The sequence below is a fragment of the Apus apus genome, chromosome 1, assembly GCF_020740795.1.
Source record: "Apus apus isolate bApuApu2 chromosome 1, bApuApu2.pri.cur, whole genome shotgun sequence".
Lineage (NCBI taxonomy): Eukaryota > Metazoa > Chordata > Aves > Apodiformes > Apodidae > Apus > Apus apus.
In genome coordinates this window covers 71,294,957-71,315,627 of record NC_067282.1, presented here as the reverse complement: position 1 = coordinate 71,315,627, position 20,671 = coordinate 71,294,957, and the positions used below count along the sequence as shown (strand labels likewise).

The 20,671-nt window shown below is 37.7% G+C and overlaps 1 protein-coding gene across 10 annotated transcripts in view; it reads right to left on the bottom strand.

The window, feature by feature from the left end:
* Nucleotides 1–20,671, bottom strand: part of STXBP5L (syntaxin binding protein 5L) — a 197,332-nt gene that overhangs the window by 98,870 nt on the left and 77,791 nt on the right. For all 10 annotated transcript variants that reach the window (XM_051611733.1, XM_051611784.1, XM_051611740.1 and 7 more), the window contains exon 5: nucleotides 10,844–10,978. In XM_051611733.1, the coding sequence (XP_051467693.1) occupies nucleotides 10,844–10,978 (135 nt within the window). The remainder of the gene's footprint in view (nucleotides 1–10,843; nucleotides 10,979–20,671) is intronic.

Genomic DNA, 20,671 nt, shown 5'->3' with positions numbered 1-20,671 from the left:
ATCCATATCCTCATAGACTCTCTCTTCCCAAAACAGTATATTCCAACACTCTTGCAAGCACACACACTTTCCTTTGGCCTCTATTTTTTACCATAAAATGTTTTACAATTTAACCATTTGGTCATCCACCAAAGCTGGGCCAATGCAGGGTGGCAAAGACCTTGGCTGATAATGACCTCAGTGCTAAAGACAAGGAAGAATCACTCCAGACATCCTTAGATTTTCCAAACTAAGTTTATCCCAGGTCAAAGAGATAGAAAACTTGAAGTCACCTAAAGAAGGTCAGACAACATTCTGAGATTATATCCCACAACTTTACATGTATTTTTAACATTACTGCTAGCTGCATAAACAAAGCTAATGGCAACGTGGCAAGGCCCCTCCTTGGTGAACATTCCACATGAGATGCACTCATGCCACCATCTTCAGCTTCGGCAGATCATGTTTTCCACATATACCTGCAGCATGTTATTTTTCTGCATCAGGTCTTGGTGAGCAAATCTTCTGCAAAAGCAACATACCCCAGCACAGAAGTGAGATCAGCAGGAAAGCAATGGACAGCCAGTTTATACAGTAATATTCTATACAGACTGTCTTTAATGGTGCCAGCAGCAAGTACCTATTTGGCTTGAGACATGGCATGCAAAAATTCTTTTGCAGAGATGTAGCTAGCGGGAGATCTAGCTGTCATTCCTCTCTAAGCCAGCTCCCCAGAGGGGACCTCTCTGCCTGAGCTTCTGTTTCTGAGTAACTTGTACTGGAATAAAACAATATTTTTCACAACAACTGACCTTGGAGCAAGCAGGGTAAGCAGGCAGTGGTATTTGCAAAGGAGATTTGATAAGGACATTTGCAAGCAGCATTTAGATCCACACACCTTCTGTACATCTGACCTCAGGGAACCAATATGACATGTTGGACTATTCTGTGCTGCTTTGAACTTTGTTTCTGGCATAGGTTCCCCTTTCTGAACTGGTCAGAGCATGTTGACAGAAAGAACTAGGTATGTTTGGGGTACATGCTGTTTATGCCATGATGGGCAAAGGAGGAAGGAGAATAGGAAAAACAGTGAAGAGAAGAGGCAGTATAAGAAATTTTTTTAGCCAGATGAGAACCACTGACAGATGACAGAAGAGGGAGCAGAGCCAAGCAAACATCAGGCATGACTAAGCTGGCAACAGACAAAATGGTGGAAGGAGCGCATGGAGGCTGACACAAGACATACTGGTTTTGGCTCTCCTCCCAGCCCATTGAACCAACCAGCACAACACAGGCTGGAATGCTTGGCCAAATCAGTATTGGTACTTGGCTGGGAACACTGGCAAAATCAGGGCAAGTGGAGAGAGAAATGGGAAGAATATACTTTCTTTCTAAGATAAAGGTTGATCCCATCTGGGCTGCTCTTTGCAGCTACCCCTTTTGAAAGAACAATAAATCTGCACAACCAGCATTTTCTCTTCAAGACATGTATGTCGTTGCTTACCAAAGAGCGTATCCATTTCTCTTTGGGTAGAAACAAACTCCCACATGAGCTGTAGCCACTTTACATTACATCTAAATTTAGGCTAATCATACTTTCACTGTCACACAAACTAGTTGTTTCTCTGTAAAAGATATAAAACTGTCTTTTACTACCAGTCTTGTATTTTAATAAATAATTTTTACTTTTTAATATTTTTATCTCATATTCTTGCAGGTGCATCGCCTCAGATTTCTGTGCTAAGACCTCAGCTAAAAGGAGTAATCTTCACTAATACAATACACTTCCTTACCTCCTCCACTTCTCTCTTGCATCTATTGTAAATGCTAGTCAGAGGTTCCTGGGATTTATTACATTGTATTAACATCTATTTTTGCTTTTCAGGGTATTAGGCAATTCTTGTTTCTTTTAGGAGTATTATCTTTTCATTATTAGGTTACTAGCTATATCTTTAGTTTTGTTAAGAGCTTCATACACATTATCAGCAAAGTTGATATAAAACACAGCAGTCTCTGTGTTAAATGTATTAATTTAATTTTTCCTCTATATTTAATATAAGTATTCTCTTAATATTTATATTATCCTGCTCCTCAGTATTGTAATAGTTTGGTTGTTTTGTATTACAACTGACTTGGTCAGGCTTCTTCCATTTTCTTTTAAGTTTAATATTTTAGTCTGTGAGACATGTCACTCTATCAAGAGACTCAACAAACCATTGCTTTGCTTTCACACACATACCACCAGTCTTTGGTTCCATCCTTGTGAGCTCTTTTATGTCAAATACTGATGTAAGTGTCAAGGTGTTGGCAGTGGGAAGCTGCAGTGGGGTCTCTGTGAGAAGAGGTCAGGATTGTCTTGTTCTGGACACTGCCAGCTCCAATGGACCCACTGCAGGGCACAGCTGAGCCCATCAGACAAAATCGTGGTGCCTCAGGGAAAACAAATTTAAGGAAGGGCAAAAAAACCCTGCACAGGCAGTGAGGAAAAAAGCCTGAGAAACAGCCTTGCTGTTGCATTCTGTCCCCGTCCTGTTGAGGAGGGTGAGTGAGAGATTGGCTGAGTGGGGGTCATGCACCATAAATACCTTGATTTCTTAATAGCTGCCAACTTTGATTATTCATAGGAAAGTGGAAATGGAGTCTATTAAGTCTAGCAGTCATAACACTAACTCTGTCAGGAAACAAGAAAGGATCTTTTTCAAATAATTGTATATCCTAAAACTAATTTCAGACATGCCATCACAGATAAGATCACACACAGAGTTTCTGGGGTGATGACAACAGACATTCCTGAAGCATTCTGGAATTGTAGAACCTACTACCCAGCAGCCCCAAGAAACATTGCTTGTATTATACATATCAAGCAAAATACTTGCACAAAAACTGATTCCTCTTTGGACTAAACAACAAGGACTATTCACAAAGTATAAAGCTTTTGATGTGGTTTGGAATGGGACGTGGCACAGTCCCATCTTGAGGGAGATGTTTACGGGAGGATATACTGATACAACATAACACCAGTTCAGATGGAACAGGGAAGAAAACTGTGCATGAAAGGGTTGTTGTAACTTTCTCCACTCTACAGGGTCTTTCACTTGTTGCTCTGAAGATGCCCTATGGCTGGATACAGGAGATATGATGAATCTCCTCTGGCAGTACACCTTGCTTGTTTCTTTTGAAGTGAAGGACCGTGGCAAAAGATAGCCCTTTGTGACATGTTAACACCAGGAATAGTCTGCCAAAGGCAGATCAGTACCTTATTTTTTGCATCTTTTTGTTTCCTCAAGAGAAGTATGTATAAATAGAAATAATAGCAATGTTTTCTAGAGCTCTAGAGAAGTGTTGCTTGTAAAAGGAGTGTGAGGCATTGGGCTCTAGAGTCTCCTAAGGGCAGCCATCATGGCTCCACTACAAGTAGGATTAAATGAAGCAATTATTTAGTTAACTATATTATATCAATAATACCAATTTACAGGACTCCTGAAATGTCACCAGAGCTACAGATACAGTAATTACTACTTTCACTCAGTAAATTATACTGCATGTAGAAATGAAAACACATAAAAATATATTTTGCCTCACGTAGCTTTAGTATATAGAAAATGTTTTGTTTCCCCTCATTGCTATTACAGTAGAGTTGTCAAGGAAACTGGAAAGTTGTACACTGTCATTATGGAACAGCCTACAAAGAAAGAAAACCACTGCTGAATTACATTAAAAGCAAAACCAGAGAGCAAACAGCTCCCGGAAAGGACAAAGAGGTGCTGGGAAATGAACCACATTTGCAGTTACTGTGAATAAAACACACTGCTGTTGAAGCCATATAGTTCTGCATAGGCATTCTTTCAAGCTGGCTTTACAAGAACGTAAAAACTAACTAGATCCCTGCCCTAGAGAAATGGGAAAATAAAAAGGAATCAGTAAAAGAAAATAAGGCATATCTGAAATATTTGAGCAGAGAATTCTTCATTCCCAAATAATAGCTGGTGTACAAGAAAAGCTGAGAAAAGCTGAGAAAATAAAAGCTCTGAAAAGACATGAAGAGGATAAAACACAAAGCCAAGGCCATTCACAGCTGAAAGAAAAAAAATATGAAGGTCAAGCCCAAAAAAATATCAGCGATGATTTGCAGTAAAAATTCCTGAAGCAAAAGCTACCTTCAACTGAACAAGAAAGCATGAGCTAATGATACAAAAGATTTCATAGTTTTCATTGACCCACAAAAAAATACTTCAGAAGAATTGAAAAACAGAATAAAATGTTCCCGTGAGAGATGTGCAGAACTAGAAGTATCTTAAGAAACTAGTGATACTTCATCATAAATTACTACTGACAGTAGCAGGCATTAATTTATTTGGTGCATGTTCATTTTGGGAGATGAGAGAGCTGTAAGAATTGACTCTTACTCAGAAGAACAAGACTGAAATAAAGAAATCATTCACTGTAAAACAGGAATCATCAAAAAACTCATAAGGACGGAAGCTTTTATTCAATTAATTTATTCTAAAATTTGAAAGCTCAAAAAGAAGTCTTCAGCTATGTTATAATTTGGATCCAGGAAAACACGGAAAGTACATAGATTATGTAATTCCTCCCTCATTCTGGAAAGTTTTATGCACTCCAAGGAATGGAGTGACTTAAATACTACTATAAGAGCTTCACATACCAGGACAGTCTTTAAAGCAGGAAGGAATGTATGACAAAATAGAACCAAATAAAGAGAAAACAATTTTCCTTTTGAAAAAATTAGCCTGCACATTTGCAGAAGCACTGTGATGATTTCTGAGAAGAATGAAAATCTGGGGATAGAAAGTGGTAAAAGGAGTTTAAAAAAGGAAAACATCTATATTAGTCATTGTTACAGAGTTGGAGATGACTGACAGTGCTGAGAAAAGCATGTGCATAAGCAAATACTTCTGTAGTGCCAGTAGTCAGACATCTTCCTCAGCTTTACTTTCCACAAAGGTGCAACACACCAGAGATTTTAAGATTTTCTTTCACTGGTGGAGTCTCAGAGCAATTAAAGAGAATGAATAAGTTAGATACATCATCCATATACTGTGGATCAAAGCTGACAACTGAAGTGAGAATCAGTGTAGCCTCAAGATGCAACTCCGAGTCTTAGACACAATTTCTAAAATGTCAAGAAGGATGCCTTGCAACTTGCACGTTCTTTTTACTAGGAACTATTTCCATTTGGATCCAAGCACTGAGTGGGTAGCAGTTGCTCCTAGACTGCTACTTCTGCGGGCTGCTTTCCTTTGCCACTGTGGAACTGCTGGCTCTGAAACACATCTAGGAAGTGGGACTGGGCAAGGAAACGCCTGAAAAAGCAAAGATCAAGTTATGGCTCTGCCATAACTGAGTTTCAATTTGTTCAATTCTTTAATATTCTAAATCCCATAATTTTGTGAAGTTTCAGTCATTCATTCATTAGTTAGCAGGGTGTTCAAACACTGGGGAGGGGGGTTTACAATGCAGATTTCTCATTTTTGGAGTTTAATGGACTCGTATCAAGAGCTTCCTTCCCTTCCCAACACAGAAGACCTTCCAAAATGTTCAGTCCTCCAGGCTGGGAAAAATAATCTCACTAGTTGGAGTACATGGAGACACACTGGGCTCACTGACAATTTTTCTCTTCTAGATCTGTTTCCAAACATTTTTAAGGGAAAGAGGGAAACTGTTTGCTTATTAGAGAGTAGAAAAACAAAGAGTATCATATGCCTCAAACATCTCTGGCAAAGGACTAGCTCTGTTATATGACAGAGAAAGGTCAACTGAAAAAGTTTTGAGTTGTTCTTTATTCTTAGCTGGAAAGATGCTTCAGTGTGGTCTGTGGTAGTGACCGTGGATGAGATGACAGAAATGGCTGAGGCAAGAACTGCTAGATAAAATGTTTCTAACCCTCCTGATACACTAATACGTTTTCTCATCTCTGGACAAGCCCAGGTCCACTGAAACTCAGACAGTGCCCACAAACTATAAAAGATTTTTTTCCTTGTAACTTCTAGAACCAGTTATGCCTCAGAACTGAAAATAATCTCAAACAAACAAACAAAAAATAAATCATGTTTTCTTTGAATTATTAGTCTATTCAGGATTTAGTTTCTCACTAATATTAGATACTGTTTAAGCAAGCTGGATGGTCTCTCCTGTATGAGAAGACAATAATCCCTATCATAAAATAGTATTGCAACCTTCTTTTTGACATATATCTCTACTAGATGCTTCTGAACAGATCATAATGAGATAACCACTATCACTCAAAAATATAGCACTCTACAGACATTTCAGTATATTTTGACACACAAGTAGGCAACAGAATCACAAATGGTAACAAGCTTTCAAGGAAAAAAACAAACACCAAAAACCGAACCAAAGTTGAAGTAGCTATGCAGGACAAGAGGATGGAATTTCTTGCATTATATACAGTCTAAAAATGTTATATCCAAACCTGTTTCTCCTTCAATTCTTTAAACTAATAAGCCTCTTCACCTCAAACTTTCCCTGAAACAGAATCACTATTTGAAAAAAAATATTCCTGCAGTCATTTGACAGGCCTCACCAACTGACAAGGTGTGTTTTGGTTTTGTTTTTCCTGAGGATAAGAATTAATTTATCCAGAAATAATTAATCTCAAGAAGTGTGACAAAACTCTTTATGGGGTTGAAACCTTGGTAAGTCCATGAACAGACTAAAATGAATAGTTGGAATATGTTTTCTATGCTCTGTATTGTTTTAACCTATGCAATAACTTTCATTATATTATTTACTGAGCAACATCATCATCATCCTACAAGGACTAACTTAGTCCATGATCATAGTCTAGAATACAATTTACAGGTGTTTTCCAAAGAGGGAAATGACAACACAGGTATTCTGACTTCTGGTTACCTTGGCCATAGAATTAGCAATGTAAATGGATGCCCTCTTCAGCCACATTCCATAAAAGCTGAGAGAACTGGAATTACAGCTGGTTTGTTTTTGTCTTCTCACAAAATGAGCTTTAATCTGGCTTTACAGTGACTTAGGTATGGTAGTAGATAGTTTAACATTCCCAAGTGAAAGGTTTTAAAAGGTGCAATCTGCTATCAGTTTTCACTGTAAAGCCTTGAAATCTTAATGACAATGGATTTAAATCCATATTACGCAAATTCACGGAGACATCATTAGAAGTAGGTACAAGTCAGTAAATAAATGAGGAAGGACTTGGTAAGAAAGTCATGCTGGTAGATGTAGTCTGCAATTATGGAGTTGCACACAGAGGGAAGAACTCTCATCCATGCCTGTTCATGCAGATGAAACACAGATCTGAAACCTAAAATTATATTTATAAACCTCTAAACTGAGGACTTGAATACAACAGCAGAGCAATCACTTTTAACTGGGCTTTCCTTGCCAATATGTTTGACACAAATGTGTTTGTACAGAAGGTGAACCCCTTCCTTCCAAACTTTACAGAGAATAGTAACATCTTCAAACTAATCCCATTCTTTGAAATGATATAACCTATTTCAGGATGAAAAACTATGTTATGAGCACTACTACTTCTTACTTTGTTCATGATATGGCTGAAGCTGTTCCCGAAGTTTTACATACATGTGTTTTCCTATTTTCTTTAATCTTTGAAAGTACATCACACCAACAGGCCCTGTGAACATATAAAACACTGAAAAACTGAGTCTCATAGCTGATCGCACTTTAAGCGGGAAGTTGGTCTAGAAAATCCCAGAGAAGCCTTCCAAGATGAATTATACTATGAGTATATAATACTAAAATGTGAAAATAATGTGAAGATTGTGTGAAAATGTGAAGATTAAATATATATTCAAATAAGAATATATCCCTTGCCCCAAATAAAGCTGTTCTGTCAAAAACATCTCTGTACAATTTGAAAGGGAAGTCTACTACCATAAACCCATCCCCATGAAGTAAACTGAGTTAATAACATTCCCTTTAAAAGCCAATCTAAGTTACATTTTTCCTGCAAGAAAGCAATAGTACTACTGGAAAGGACATCATAGTATGTTATTATCTTATGTCATATTCCAGAGAGAGTTAAAATTACTTTACTGAGAAGAGTCACCTAGTTTCAACTTCAGTAGTGCTATAGCATCTGTTAAAGGCAGCTGCTGTGGCAAACATCACCATTATTCCCACCACTCTCTTAATCTAATACAGGGAAATTAACCTGGAGACACAGAGGATTCCCTGTGTAATCCAGGCCAGGACAACTTCCTCCATTCTAAACCATGATGAGATTGAAGGGAGAGGATACAGCCTTCTTACATTAGCTCACCACTTAGAGGGACTAAGCTGTAAGAACGAAAACTAGCTTTCTAGAGAAGAAACTTCATGGTAACCATGCAGCTTCTCCAAGTACTTGAGGTGACAAGGCCTATCTGTATTGTATTGTCCTTACCTTTAACAACCTATGGAAGAAAAATTTTGGAAAATCTAGGTATGGTCCTGCAACAGCAATATGAAGAAGATAGTTACCAGAGGCTGCTTGTTTACTAAAAGGTTCTAGAGAGGTAGCTTCTTGCACAGCATCTAGCCTATCTCAACAACTCAGTACTGAAGGTTGTTAGTAAGCAGCCCTTATTTTCCACATACCTTTCATTGAATCATAGAAGCATAGAATTATTAAGGTTGGAAAATCATGAAGATCATCAAGTCCAACCATCCACGCTATGCCCCTGTGACCACTAAAGCATCTCCCGAAGTGCCACATCTACCCATTTTTTTAATACCTCCAGGGATGGTGCCTCCACCTCCCTGGGCAGCCTGTTCCAGTGCATCACCACCCTTTCTGTGAAGAAATTTTTCCTAGTATCCAAACTGAACCTCTCCTGGTGCAACTTGACCCCGTTTCCTCTTGTCCTATCCCTAGTCACTTAGGAGAAGAGGCCAACACCTGCCACACTACAACCTCCTTTCAGGTAGCTGTAGAGAGCAATAAGGTCTCCCCTCAGCCTCCTCTTCTCCAGGCTGAACAGCCCCAACTCCCTCAGCCTCTCCTCATAAGACCTGTTCTCCAGACCCCTAATCAGCTTAGTTGCCTCTCTCTGCACCCTCTCCAGCACCTCCATGTCCTTCCTACACTGCAGTGCCCTAAACTGCACACAGTACTTGAGGTGCGGCCTCACCAAGGCTGAGTAGAGGGGCAGGATCACCTCCCTGGTCCTGCTGGTCACACTATTCCTGATGCAGGCCAGGATACCATTTGGCTTCTATTCTGTTCTCAGGAAAAAGGACTGTTATGGCCAATAAAAAAAACCCCAAACATTCCTCTGAAAGAGTTCTAAAATAATTAGGAAGAGAAACATGGTCAAAGGCTTCAAATTAATTTAAAAATTTTCAGATTTTTTTCCATACAGAATAGGTACAACTTAATGTCTGGAGGAAAGAAAATTCCAAATGCACACAAAATGAAAATGTCTCTTTCTGAAAACCTCTTGGATGCTATCTACTCAATGTAGTATATTTATAAATTTTAAAGCTATAGGACTCAAAAAACCCTCTGGTACATCATCATCACCAAAACAAAGTGAGGAAGAGAAAATAATTAAGATACTTGCCACCTGAAGAAATCACCAAATTGAACATATTAATTCTGGTTTTGTTTAAACTACGTTTTCCAGGAGCAATTCTTGAGCCAAAACTGCTGAGCAGAGCTGAGAAAGGTCTTACAAAGGCAGGACAAAGAAGCATCCAAAAATTGAGAAATGGATTAAAGATTTACCAGCAGACTGTCTGCATCCTGATTACCATTGAATCCTTGTTTTTATCTTCTCTGAAGGTAAAATTAGGTATGTTTTTATGAGACTGCCTATGAAGTTAGGTGAGGCAGAGGCAAGGAAAGAAAAAAAGGCATCTGTTTTGTCAGTCTGGGGGACTCAGTGATTAGTAAAATTCAGCAATAATAGCAGGGAAAAAATAGAAAAAGGGAACAATGTTGCAGAAGAGCGGTTGCTATCAATGTGATCTCTGGTCGAGTGAATTAGATCCACCACTGTAGATCTGTATCCCTGTTCTTTATGTCCTCTTGGTTCACTTAGGTTGATTATTTTCAGTTTACTACCAGAGGTTACCAGGTTCCTCACAACAGGAAGCAGACATCTCAGAAAGCGCATGAAATACTCCGAGTATTCCAAGTTTGCCCACAGAAGTTAGGAAAGTTCTTGCTGGAACTTCACAGAGGAAATAGCAGAGAAAGGATTTTTTTGTTGTTGTTGAGCCTTTTACTTGCAGGAAGCATAGATTTATCCCAGTCAGATTTTTATATAAGTCTCCACCTATTTTATACCCACGACTCAGGCAGCTGTGTTAGACTGTCATTTCACAGACACTCATTAAATGTATTATCACTTTGTCAGGTGTTGATGAGCTTGATTTAAATTCAAAGTTAGCCCTGTGTTGAGCAGGAGGCTTGGTCTTGAGACCTCCAGTCCCTTCTCATCTAAATGATTCTACAATTCAATGAAGAGAAGTTCTCCATAGAGTCTTAGGGCCATTATTCTCTTTATAAGACATTTGGAAGAGACAGTGCTCAGGATATCCTTGTAAAAATAGCAAATTTGAATTTATGACATCAATTGTTATCTGCATTTCATGGAACTTCAAAGTTAAACAGACTGTCAAATAACCTTTTCTTTTATAAAAAATGTAATTACATTGTCCCTATAATACCTTTGAATTCCTAATGTCCTGTAGCAAAATAGTTACTACTGCACATGCATTCATTAAAATATTTTCAACAGATTTGTTAATATTTGTAGAAACAAATAATTCTTTAAAAATTATCTTAAGACAGCTACAAAAGTTAGCACAAACACAAACGAAAATAAAAGTCTGCACTTACAGTTCTATTGCCTTGTTCCACATGATAACATATCCAGAAAGAATGAAGGACTCTATATTTACAATGTGTGTATTTCCCCTCTCTGTTCCAACATAAAGCCATTTACTCTGGAAAGGTAGATGGCAGTAGGTAATCCTGGAAAAGAAAAACAAACAAAAAAGTGACTGAATATCCTATCAACAAAATTTTTAAACACTTATCCAGGTGAATTAATATGTTCCAAGTATCTAATCGTGTGAGAACATTTAACATCTTATTCATTGAAATAAGCAATTTTAATGATCTTTTTTTCGCCTTATGTATCACCCTGGATTGAACACAATTGAAATATGCAGTCTTCACATCTTAATTCATGGGGCAAAGTACTACTGAATCACAAATCCAGGGTCAGGCTTACTCGTCACTGAAATCTTGTTTTGCTGACCCAAGTGAGACTTAAGTATGATACAGGCTTTGTTCTAGTCATCGGTACAGGGCAACATTTCACCATTACTTGTCTAATTTTGGCAACAATTCCAGTGCCTTTAGGGAAAAGAGAACCAAGTTTTTCAAGAGAATTGCTTTGAGAATTACTGTTCAGTATGCATAAATGAAAATGTCTTCAAGCAGCCGAGTAGTACTTACCGTGTGGGTGCAGTCACAGTGACAAATAACTGACAGAAAAAGTTGCAGAAGGTGTACGCCACCTACATGCTCCTCACTGGAGTTAGAGCTGCTCATTTCATTGTTCCGTTCATAATAGACTCAGAGAACAATTTGCCTTTTTGACTTCATGCTTTTTACAAATGTGAATCTGGTTTTCAAATCTTTCCTGATCCTTCTCCTTAAACTAAACAACTCCAATTCTTTTTCTTCTCTTCAGATGCAGCATTTGCTACACTTCTAGGTAGATTCATATGTAGACCAATTATTTCTTTTTACATTTCTGTACTAGCTCTGTTTTTCTTTCTTGCACCCCAAAGCACACACATGCTCTGCTAGGCCCCAGCCCAGGCAACCTCCCTAGTCACTGGTTAATAAATCCTCTTAACCACTTCACACAGATGTTCATTCATCAGTTTGGAGTAAACTGTTAAAGTATTTGTGACTTTGAAAATGTTGAAAATACATCTGAATCCTAGTTGACCTGAATGCTGATACTCCAAATTCTTGCAATTGTGTCATCAGACTAAGCAGATTCAAGTCCACCGAGGGCCACATTAATATTCAGTCCTCTGATCAATCCATTCAAAGCCAGTATGGTGTACTGTGGAAAATTTGGTCCCCAAAGTGCAAGGCTGAATCAAATACCCTGATTACGCATAAAGTCTCAAAATCACCTCAGACACTACCTGAGGTTGCTTTGTTCTGCTTTATTCCTTTTTGAAATTTGGTTCTAGGTTATGATCTTCAACTTGCACTGCCACAACAACCACCAGACTAAATGGATGTCTTAATTTCCCAGCTACTGCATGTCCCCCATTTGACAACCTTACGTTTAAAATGTCAAGATAGCAATCATAGAATCATAGAACCATTCAGGTTGGAAAAGACCCTTGGGATCACTGAGTCTAACCATCATCCCTACTCTACAAAGTTATCCTCAAGAGCAAGAGAAAAATCAGATTAAAGCACTAATTACTTACTAATTACATCAGTTACTAGACTTATTTTCCTAGTGCCCTATCTGAAATACCAAGCACCAGTAGCTACCAAGTCTGGATATATAGTATGAAGGACCAGAAGAGAATTAGGTGCTGCTAACGAATGAAGAAAATTACCACAAATGTTCCTGTCTTCTTAAGCTCAATTATTTCCTCTTAAATAATTTCATTTTGTTCTGACAGATGTATGGGACAGGTAGATAAGAAAGTATTCTGCATGTTTGTTCTTTCACAATGAAAACTCCTCTGGGAGTCTTCATTGTTTACCCACACTGCTAATACGCTTTATCAAATATCACCTTTACGATATCTGCACTTATAAGAAAATGCTATTACCTTAAAAACAATACAGATACCTAACAAACCTGTTATAGCATAGGAATCACTAGGCATTTTAATATGCTACATTGCTAGGCATCACCAAAGCCATATGACTTTTGTATTCTCAGAGAACTATGCACTGCTCTGAAGTAGTTTTCTTCTAAATTATGTAAACTAAATGCAACCTGCTGTATGTAGTATTGACTTTCACTTTTACAGAAAATATTAAACTCAACTTCGAGACTTGAAAGCTTTGAAGCAATACTCAGATGTTTAATGAACACTGTCCATTTCAGTAACTACTGAAATTACATAATGATTTCTTCAAGAAAAAACAATGAACTCTCATACTGTAGTTTTCATTGTGGATGAAATGTATTCCTCTATTAGTCATATATCCCACAAGCAAATTAAGATGTCCTTTGATGCTTTTACAAAACACAGTCAATTAGCCAGAAAGAAAGGAAGGCTATTTTTCTTCTTAAGAAGGTAGGGGTTGTAGTGATTTATGTCAACATGAAATGCTTCTGCCAAAATTCAGTCAGATTGTCAATCTGATTGAGATAACATGGAACCTAATTCAATGGAGATCTGAGAATTTGCTCAGCATTGATCACTTAACACAAACTCAGCCAGAAATGTGGATATTATAAATTCTTGCAGCAAACCACAATTTGAAACTCACTGATCATCAAAAGAACTAGTAATAAAACCCAAGGACTGATACCAAAAAAGTGTGTCCCCATGCTGCCAAATGGTATATAAGATTGTATCAATTTTCCAATGTATTCAACAGTATTAAACAGGATATAAAATGTAATTTAAAAAAAAAAAAATCAATAAGGTGCCAAATAAAACACCTAAATCAGAATTTATTAAGCATAAACTCTTTAGCAAAAGCCCTGAAAACATTTCTAAAATTCTGTAAGCAATGTAAGAAAGATAATGGAATTTTAAAATGGAATATATTCATAGAATCATAGAATCATTAAGGTTGGAAGGGACCTTAAAGATCATCAAGTTCCAACCCCCCTGCCTTGAGCAGGGAACCCTACCACTTGACCGGGTTGCACAAAACCTCGTCCAACCTGGCCTTAAAAATCTCCAGGGTTGGAGCATCAACAACCTCCCTGGGCAACCCATTCCAGTTCCTCACCACCCTTGTAGTGAAGAATTTCTTCCTAATATCTAACCTAAATCTCCCCTCTCTCAGTTTAAAACCATTACCTCTTGTCCTATCACTGTCTTCTCTGATGAAAAGCCCCTCCCCAGCTTTCCTGTAGCCCCTTTAAAATACTGGAAGGTGTTATCAGGTCTCCCTTGAGCCTTCTCTTCTCCAGGCTGAACAGCCCCAACTCTCTCAGCCTGCCTTCATAGCAGAGGTGCTCCAGCCCTCTGATCATCTTGGTGGCCCTTCTCTGGACCCTTTCCAACAGTTTTATAACTTTCTTGTGCTGGGGGCACCAGAACTGTACACAGCATTCATATTCTGACTAGAAAATCTTGAAAAGGTGTAATTTTCAGAAAATCACAGCACTCTACAGTCTAGCAGCTCTGACCAAAAACCCTCATTGCATATTAGTGGAACACTACAATGTTAAATTAATGTAGACTGCTACATTCTCTGAAATACTAGCAAAAAACTCTCAGGTGGCTTAAAATATTACAGTAACCATATTGACCTAAGAAAAATAAAAGGTAAATTTGAGAACGCTTCCTTCTGCCTCTGCTTTGGTATATTTGTTTTTCTATTTTTAGTATGAAATATTTTCCTGGAACACTATTCCCGGTGGAGAGTGGGGAGAACTGTGAAAGCAGAGAAAACAAATTGCATCTTTGTCAAAATGATGAACAGTTTTTCCAATTTAATTATTTAATTGCTTATTCCTTGATACCAAGACTGCAACTAAATTTATAGTATACCTTTTCCCCTTGTACAGATAATCTTAAACATGGACAAGCATAGAACAAGTATAGCCCTTATGCTCAGCACCAACTGGCAGAAGGGTTTGATTTCTGCAAGTTCTTACAAAAAACCAAACATCAGCTTGAACTCCCTTTAGCAAAACAAATTACACTGTCCAGGCTCTCAGAAAAGAGGCAAATCTCAAAAATTGTCAGGAGCAGTGGAAGACAAAACATGAAGGAGTATTAAGTTGGGAACCTGAGTAGCTGAGAGGAAGCAGGACTGAAGTTCTGTCAGGTCCTCTTTCACAGCAGCTCTTTTTAAAGAGGAATCTGTGGCCTGTGTAGTCCTCAATGAGTATTCACAACAGAGGAAAATCTCTAGATAAGCCCTTCCCTTCCTTCTCAATTTCTGCAGGATTTTTTCTCCCCAGCAATGAAAACTAGAGCTGCTGACATGACTTTGTATACAGTCCCCTTCTCTCTCCACGAGAAAGCACAATTTATTTCCACTCAGCTCTTTTTTTTTTCCCCTTAGTACTCCCTTATTCTTTTTGGTATTTTTGAAGAAAAATAATATGAAAAGTCCTCACTGACATACAAGGAAGAGCAAACTCCTTTGGTGTTCCCCCTTTCCCAGTTGTTGAAAGCAGGATGGTTTTTCTGGGGAAGCTTCTGGCTAGCCAGTATTCTCAGAAAGCGTAGGTTTGTTTTTCTGTCAGCTCACAAGGAGATGTTATAGCTGTGGATATTGCTTTAAGTCGTGAAACGCACCCAAGATTTAGATAGCCATTCAAGCAAAATAATTTGTAGTTGACCTGAAGTGCCTCAACAGATGGTGGGGGTTTGCTACAGGTGGCCTGAGCAGGAGGATAATATAGACGAGGCACTATATAGACAGATAGGAGCAGCTTCACATTCACAAGCCATGGTCCTCCTGGGAGACTTCAACCACCCTGACATCTGTTGGAAGAACAACTCCGCTAAATGCAAACAATCCAGGAGGTTCCTAGAGTGCAAGGATGATAACTTTCTTTTCCAAGTAATCAAGGAACCAACAAGGAGAGATGCTATGCTGGATCTTGTCCTCACCAATGAGGAAGGGCTGGTGAGGGAAGTCAAGCTCAAGGGCAGCCTAGGTTGTAATGACTATGAAATGGTGCAGTTCAAGATCCTTAGGGCAGCAAGAAGGGTTCACAGTAAGCTTACTGCCCATGCCTTCAGAAGGGCAGATTTCAGCCTCTTCAGGGATCTGCTCAAGCATTAAGAATTCCAATGTTTAACTTAAACTTTTAATTTAGTTTAATGGTTTAGTTTAATTTTCTTAAAGTGTATGCACAGTCTCTAGGGCTGACATAAGAGTACAGGAAATAGTCATGCCAGTTTATAATTTAGACTAAGAGTCATATGAAATATATAGCAGTTCAATTCAACCGGACAGTTTTCCTTTCAGTGTCTAGGTGATACTGTATCACACTGATGTCAGTTATTCATTGAAATATGTAAAATTTGGGGGGAAAAAAAATCACATTTGGGAAAAAAATCACATAAAAGAGAATTGAAGGGACACGCAGAATAAAAACAGGACTTAGATAACAGGTAAACAGTAAGAATTAGACAAAACCAGATTCCAAGTAGAGAAAAACACTGCCCAAGCAGTCAACAGCCTGGCCTTGAGACAGGCCTGCAGGACACCTGCAAGACAGATGGAAGGGTTGGAAAGAAGCACTTGCTACAGCTTATCTTGGTTACAACCTTGAGCACAGGGGAAAAACACACTGAGTAACTGAAATCACTGTATTAATACATTCATTATTCATTAGCATATTAAAATTCACACCCACAGGCTAGAGGGACCCCTACTAACAACAAGGCCCTTACTCTTTGAGCATGCACAGTGAAATTCCTGAGCACTGCCACTTTAAATGGAAGCAAGGAACTAGTTGAGCAATCATGTGTGCCAGTGACAGCATAATGTTAGAGATCAAGTTCCTTCTCATATTTTTGGGTATAAAAGTAGCACTTGCATATCAGGAAACTGAGCTTGCTTTGTGGAATACTACCCCGCTCCCTTTTCTGTGCAGAACTGGATATTAAAGCAAGTATCTTGACTCTATGTGTGGATTACTTTCTTGCACACCAGGTAACGGACCTCACTTTCAGGACAACACCACTGTAAAACTTTCTCCTGTTCAAACTAGGGTCTTCGCATACCACACAAGATAATTTCAGAGCTTTATAGTAGCCCCCCCCCGACAAATCCTAGCACAGAGTGAATGAACTAAACATGCCTTTGAGACTGAATCTTATGTTCACCTGTTTTTCAAAAGTGTGATTTAATTTAAATTAAGAAAAATATTCTGCTTCACATATATTTTCTGTTAGTATCCTCAGTCAACACCTAGTTTTAATAACAAACAATAGATCCTTCATTTTAAGTTTAATTTTAAGTTTTTAATTACTCATATAGAAGAAAGTGAAGTAGAGCTGAAAAGACTTGATACATAAATTGCATTGGATCCTGGTGACAGCATAACAAAAGCACTGGAATATGAAACTCCATTGTTATTTAGGGATATCTGAACACAAGAGGAATATTAAGGTAAATTATGTTCTCAAAATAATGCATGAACATTTCCATCTCTGGATTTTTTCCAGTTGAGCGTTATGAGACTGTTCAAATATTCCTGGGCTGGGTAGGTGAAAAATATCTAATGAAGAGTGTAATTATTAGAACTCAGTTCTGCTTTTCCATCAAATTAGCAGGAGCTGAATGTGACTATTCAGTTCACAACTACTCAGTGAATAATCTCTAGCAATTCTAGGTTGTTAATGAAAGTCACAAACTATTTACAATTACACTATGAAACAAGTAACCATTTAGCTCGCATGCTACTCTGCCCATTTCCTGATTGAACTATCAATACTTGCAAACAGTAGGACCACTTGAAGATGTTATTTAAGCTTAGTCCTCTTAAAGTAGTCTATAGAGATCAATGTTCTAAAGAAGGAGACAGTAAAATAAATGAATTGCTTTACAGGAGGTAATTCAATACATGTGAATGAAATATGGAGACAAAGCAGTGGTAACAGGTACTTGCTAGTCTATACATCTGTCTGCCAACATCCCTTTCAAGTTGAGTATCTCCATTGACCCAATCAATTCACAAAACTGTTTTATTTGTCTTTAGTTCATATTGCTTTAGCTAGAAGTATGCATTATGATAATTATTTGTACAACAGCGATAATTTAATCTGTGCATTGTAACGTAAGAAATGAACCTCTGAGGCTCCTCTCTTCTGCTTAACACAGGCCGTAGGAGTTAAAATTAATTACCACTTGAGCTAGAACTATTAACTAAAAGATGCCTGTCTTTATTTAAGGAATTTCAGCAATGGAAGATTCCCTGTGAGCTACATGTTGAGCTACAACAAATCAGGATTCCTTATCTAAACTGCAATTTCAATACAAATATATCCTAAGCCAAGTACTTGGTTAGCTATTTGCAAATATGCTGTATATAATTAACAGACACACCCCTACTCCATTTCTATAAATACTACTTGGAAAAAAAATTGAGACAACATTTTGACTTTACAGTTTTATTGTAGGCAAAGAAACTTAAATAGCCCTAACAGATACCTTATGGAGTTATTTGTTTTAACAAAGGAAAAAAGCTTATGCAACTATTCTCCTGCAAATTATTTAGATGTGTCAACTGGCTGGTGGTCCACTGGTGCTTTCAAAGTGTTAAGATACATGGATTGTTGCATGTATTTTGCTTTTTGAAATATTACACTTAAGCTACACAAATCAGGAAGAGGACTAGAGGCAGCAGGAAAAAAAAAAAAAAGAAAAAAGAAAAATTTTGGCTTTGTCCCTACCTGGGTTTCTTTTTTCTTTGGATCTATTAGCACATGCCAAAACATTCTGATTTTCAGAAATTGGGATGATTATTAATTCTTTAAAGTGTTAAAGCTAAATTATAAAGTGCAAAGTGCAAAAAAAAAAAAGTATATTAGGCTTCTCATTTTCCTTCTTTCCTAGTTACACAATTGAGAGTGAAAGCAGGCTGTTCTACACTTCCTCAAAAGCCAGAAGTTCCTATTCAAAACTTCCAGAGAGGTGAAATAACACTATAAGACTAAAGTCAGGCCCATTTTTTAATTTTAAGCTTACTATTTCAAGTGAATTTGCAATCATAACTGTAATTAATAGTTAACAGCATTCCATACATACTTTTTTTAAGACATAAAACTTGTTAACTATACAAAACATTCATGTAGCAACTATATGAGCATTTACAATGGATATTCATGAATAATTTAGAAGCAGTTAACTCAATAGAACATCGTACAAACCAGAAACAAGCATGTTCAAAAACAAATTAGAGGCACTACATGTTATTAGCTTAGTAAACCTGGAGACCTTCCTTGAATAAAGATTGAATTTATGTATTTAGATAAAAGCTTTCAAGGTTACCATGAGCACTTTGCAAGTACAGTCAAAATATACAGCATGCAACAGCTTCATTTCTTACAACTATCTTACAACTCCATAGAAGTTCATCCTGGCCTGCTCAACATGCCATACACATACAAAAAGACAGCTGCACTATAATTTCTTACAATACAAAATACATGTATTTAAATTCACAGCCTTAGCAGCAGCACTGCATCACAGGAACTGGCATCGCTGGAGCTCCAGAACAGCTTAAAAATCACTCTTGAAATCCCAGCGTGCCTGGGGATGGCAAAATTTGTAGCCTGTCCTACTAACAGTTTGTGTCAATTTCCTTCTTTCCTCTTAGACAAATGCACAGCAAAGAGACACCTGCTCTACCCAACTCCCTTCCACAGTTTTGACTGTAAATTCATTGGGATGAATTACATAGAATCAAAGAATGGTGGATTAGAAGGGACCTCAAAGATCTGACAGTGACAGTGGTGTTCTCTCCCTGGCTAGATCTTTAGTATTACACAACAGCAATGCAGTAGATTGGGCAGGTGTAACGTGTAGGCTTGGATCCAAGAAAGATAAACAAGGAAATTATAAGGAAATTTGCTTCCTTAAAAAGAAAAGGGTGCTGGAAGAAACCAGCATACTTTTAATTGGCTTTAATTTGTTTCTGATGTCAACTGAAGGTCATTAGACAACAGAAATATGAATAAAAGTTCCACAAAATTAGTGAAGTAAGCAAATTAATGAAACAGGGTTGGCAAACAGACTTCTGCTTTCATCTTTAGGGGAAAGACAACTTGGATGTTTTTTCTCTTGTCTACTGACTTGTGATACCACTGTTTCTTATTTGTGGTACTTAATTTGTTCTCTGTTAATTTCTTTGAAGGTTAAGTAAAACTAGACTTGTAATACCAAACGTAGTGACAGTGATGGGCTATGCAGACCACAGTAACAGCCACTGAGTTCCTTAGCAAGAAAAGAAAGCCAAAAACAAAGGATGGAAGAGTGACATGATGTTCTCAGAAGATGGAGGCTTTTTTTATTTCTTTATTGCATTGATTTTGCAGCAGCTGCATTTAAAAAAAAAAAGCCAATACCTAAGGGTAGAGTTTCTCTCATCCTTTCACCCAACACTGAAGCTACAGAGTGAAAAGGCAGTTTTAGCTTCCAAATCCGACAGTTTCAAAAAAATTGAGACTTAGCTCAAAGATTAAAGGTTGAAACTTTTCTTTTGCTAAACAGCTCGAGTTTACATATCTGTCAGAAAAGTAAATTACAGATTTGCCAGTATTTCATCTCCTGTTTGCTGCAACATACACAAATCTGTGTTTATAACCTACATTATTGCTATAAGGAGTTTAAAACCTACTTTATATCAATACCAATCAAGCTATTTTGAATGACTGTACTACTAGGATAACACTGAACTACTGAAACTTACTTAAAATTGAAAAACCTGCATTTTCAGATGTGTATATTTTTCTATGTATACACACT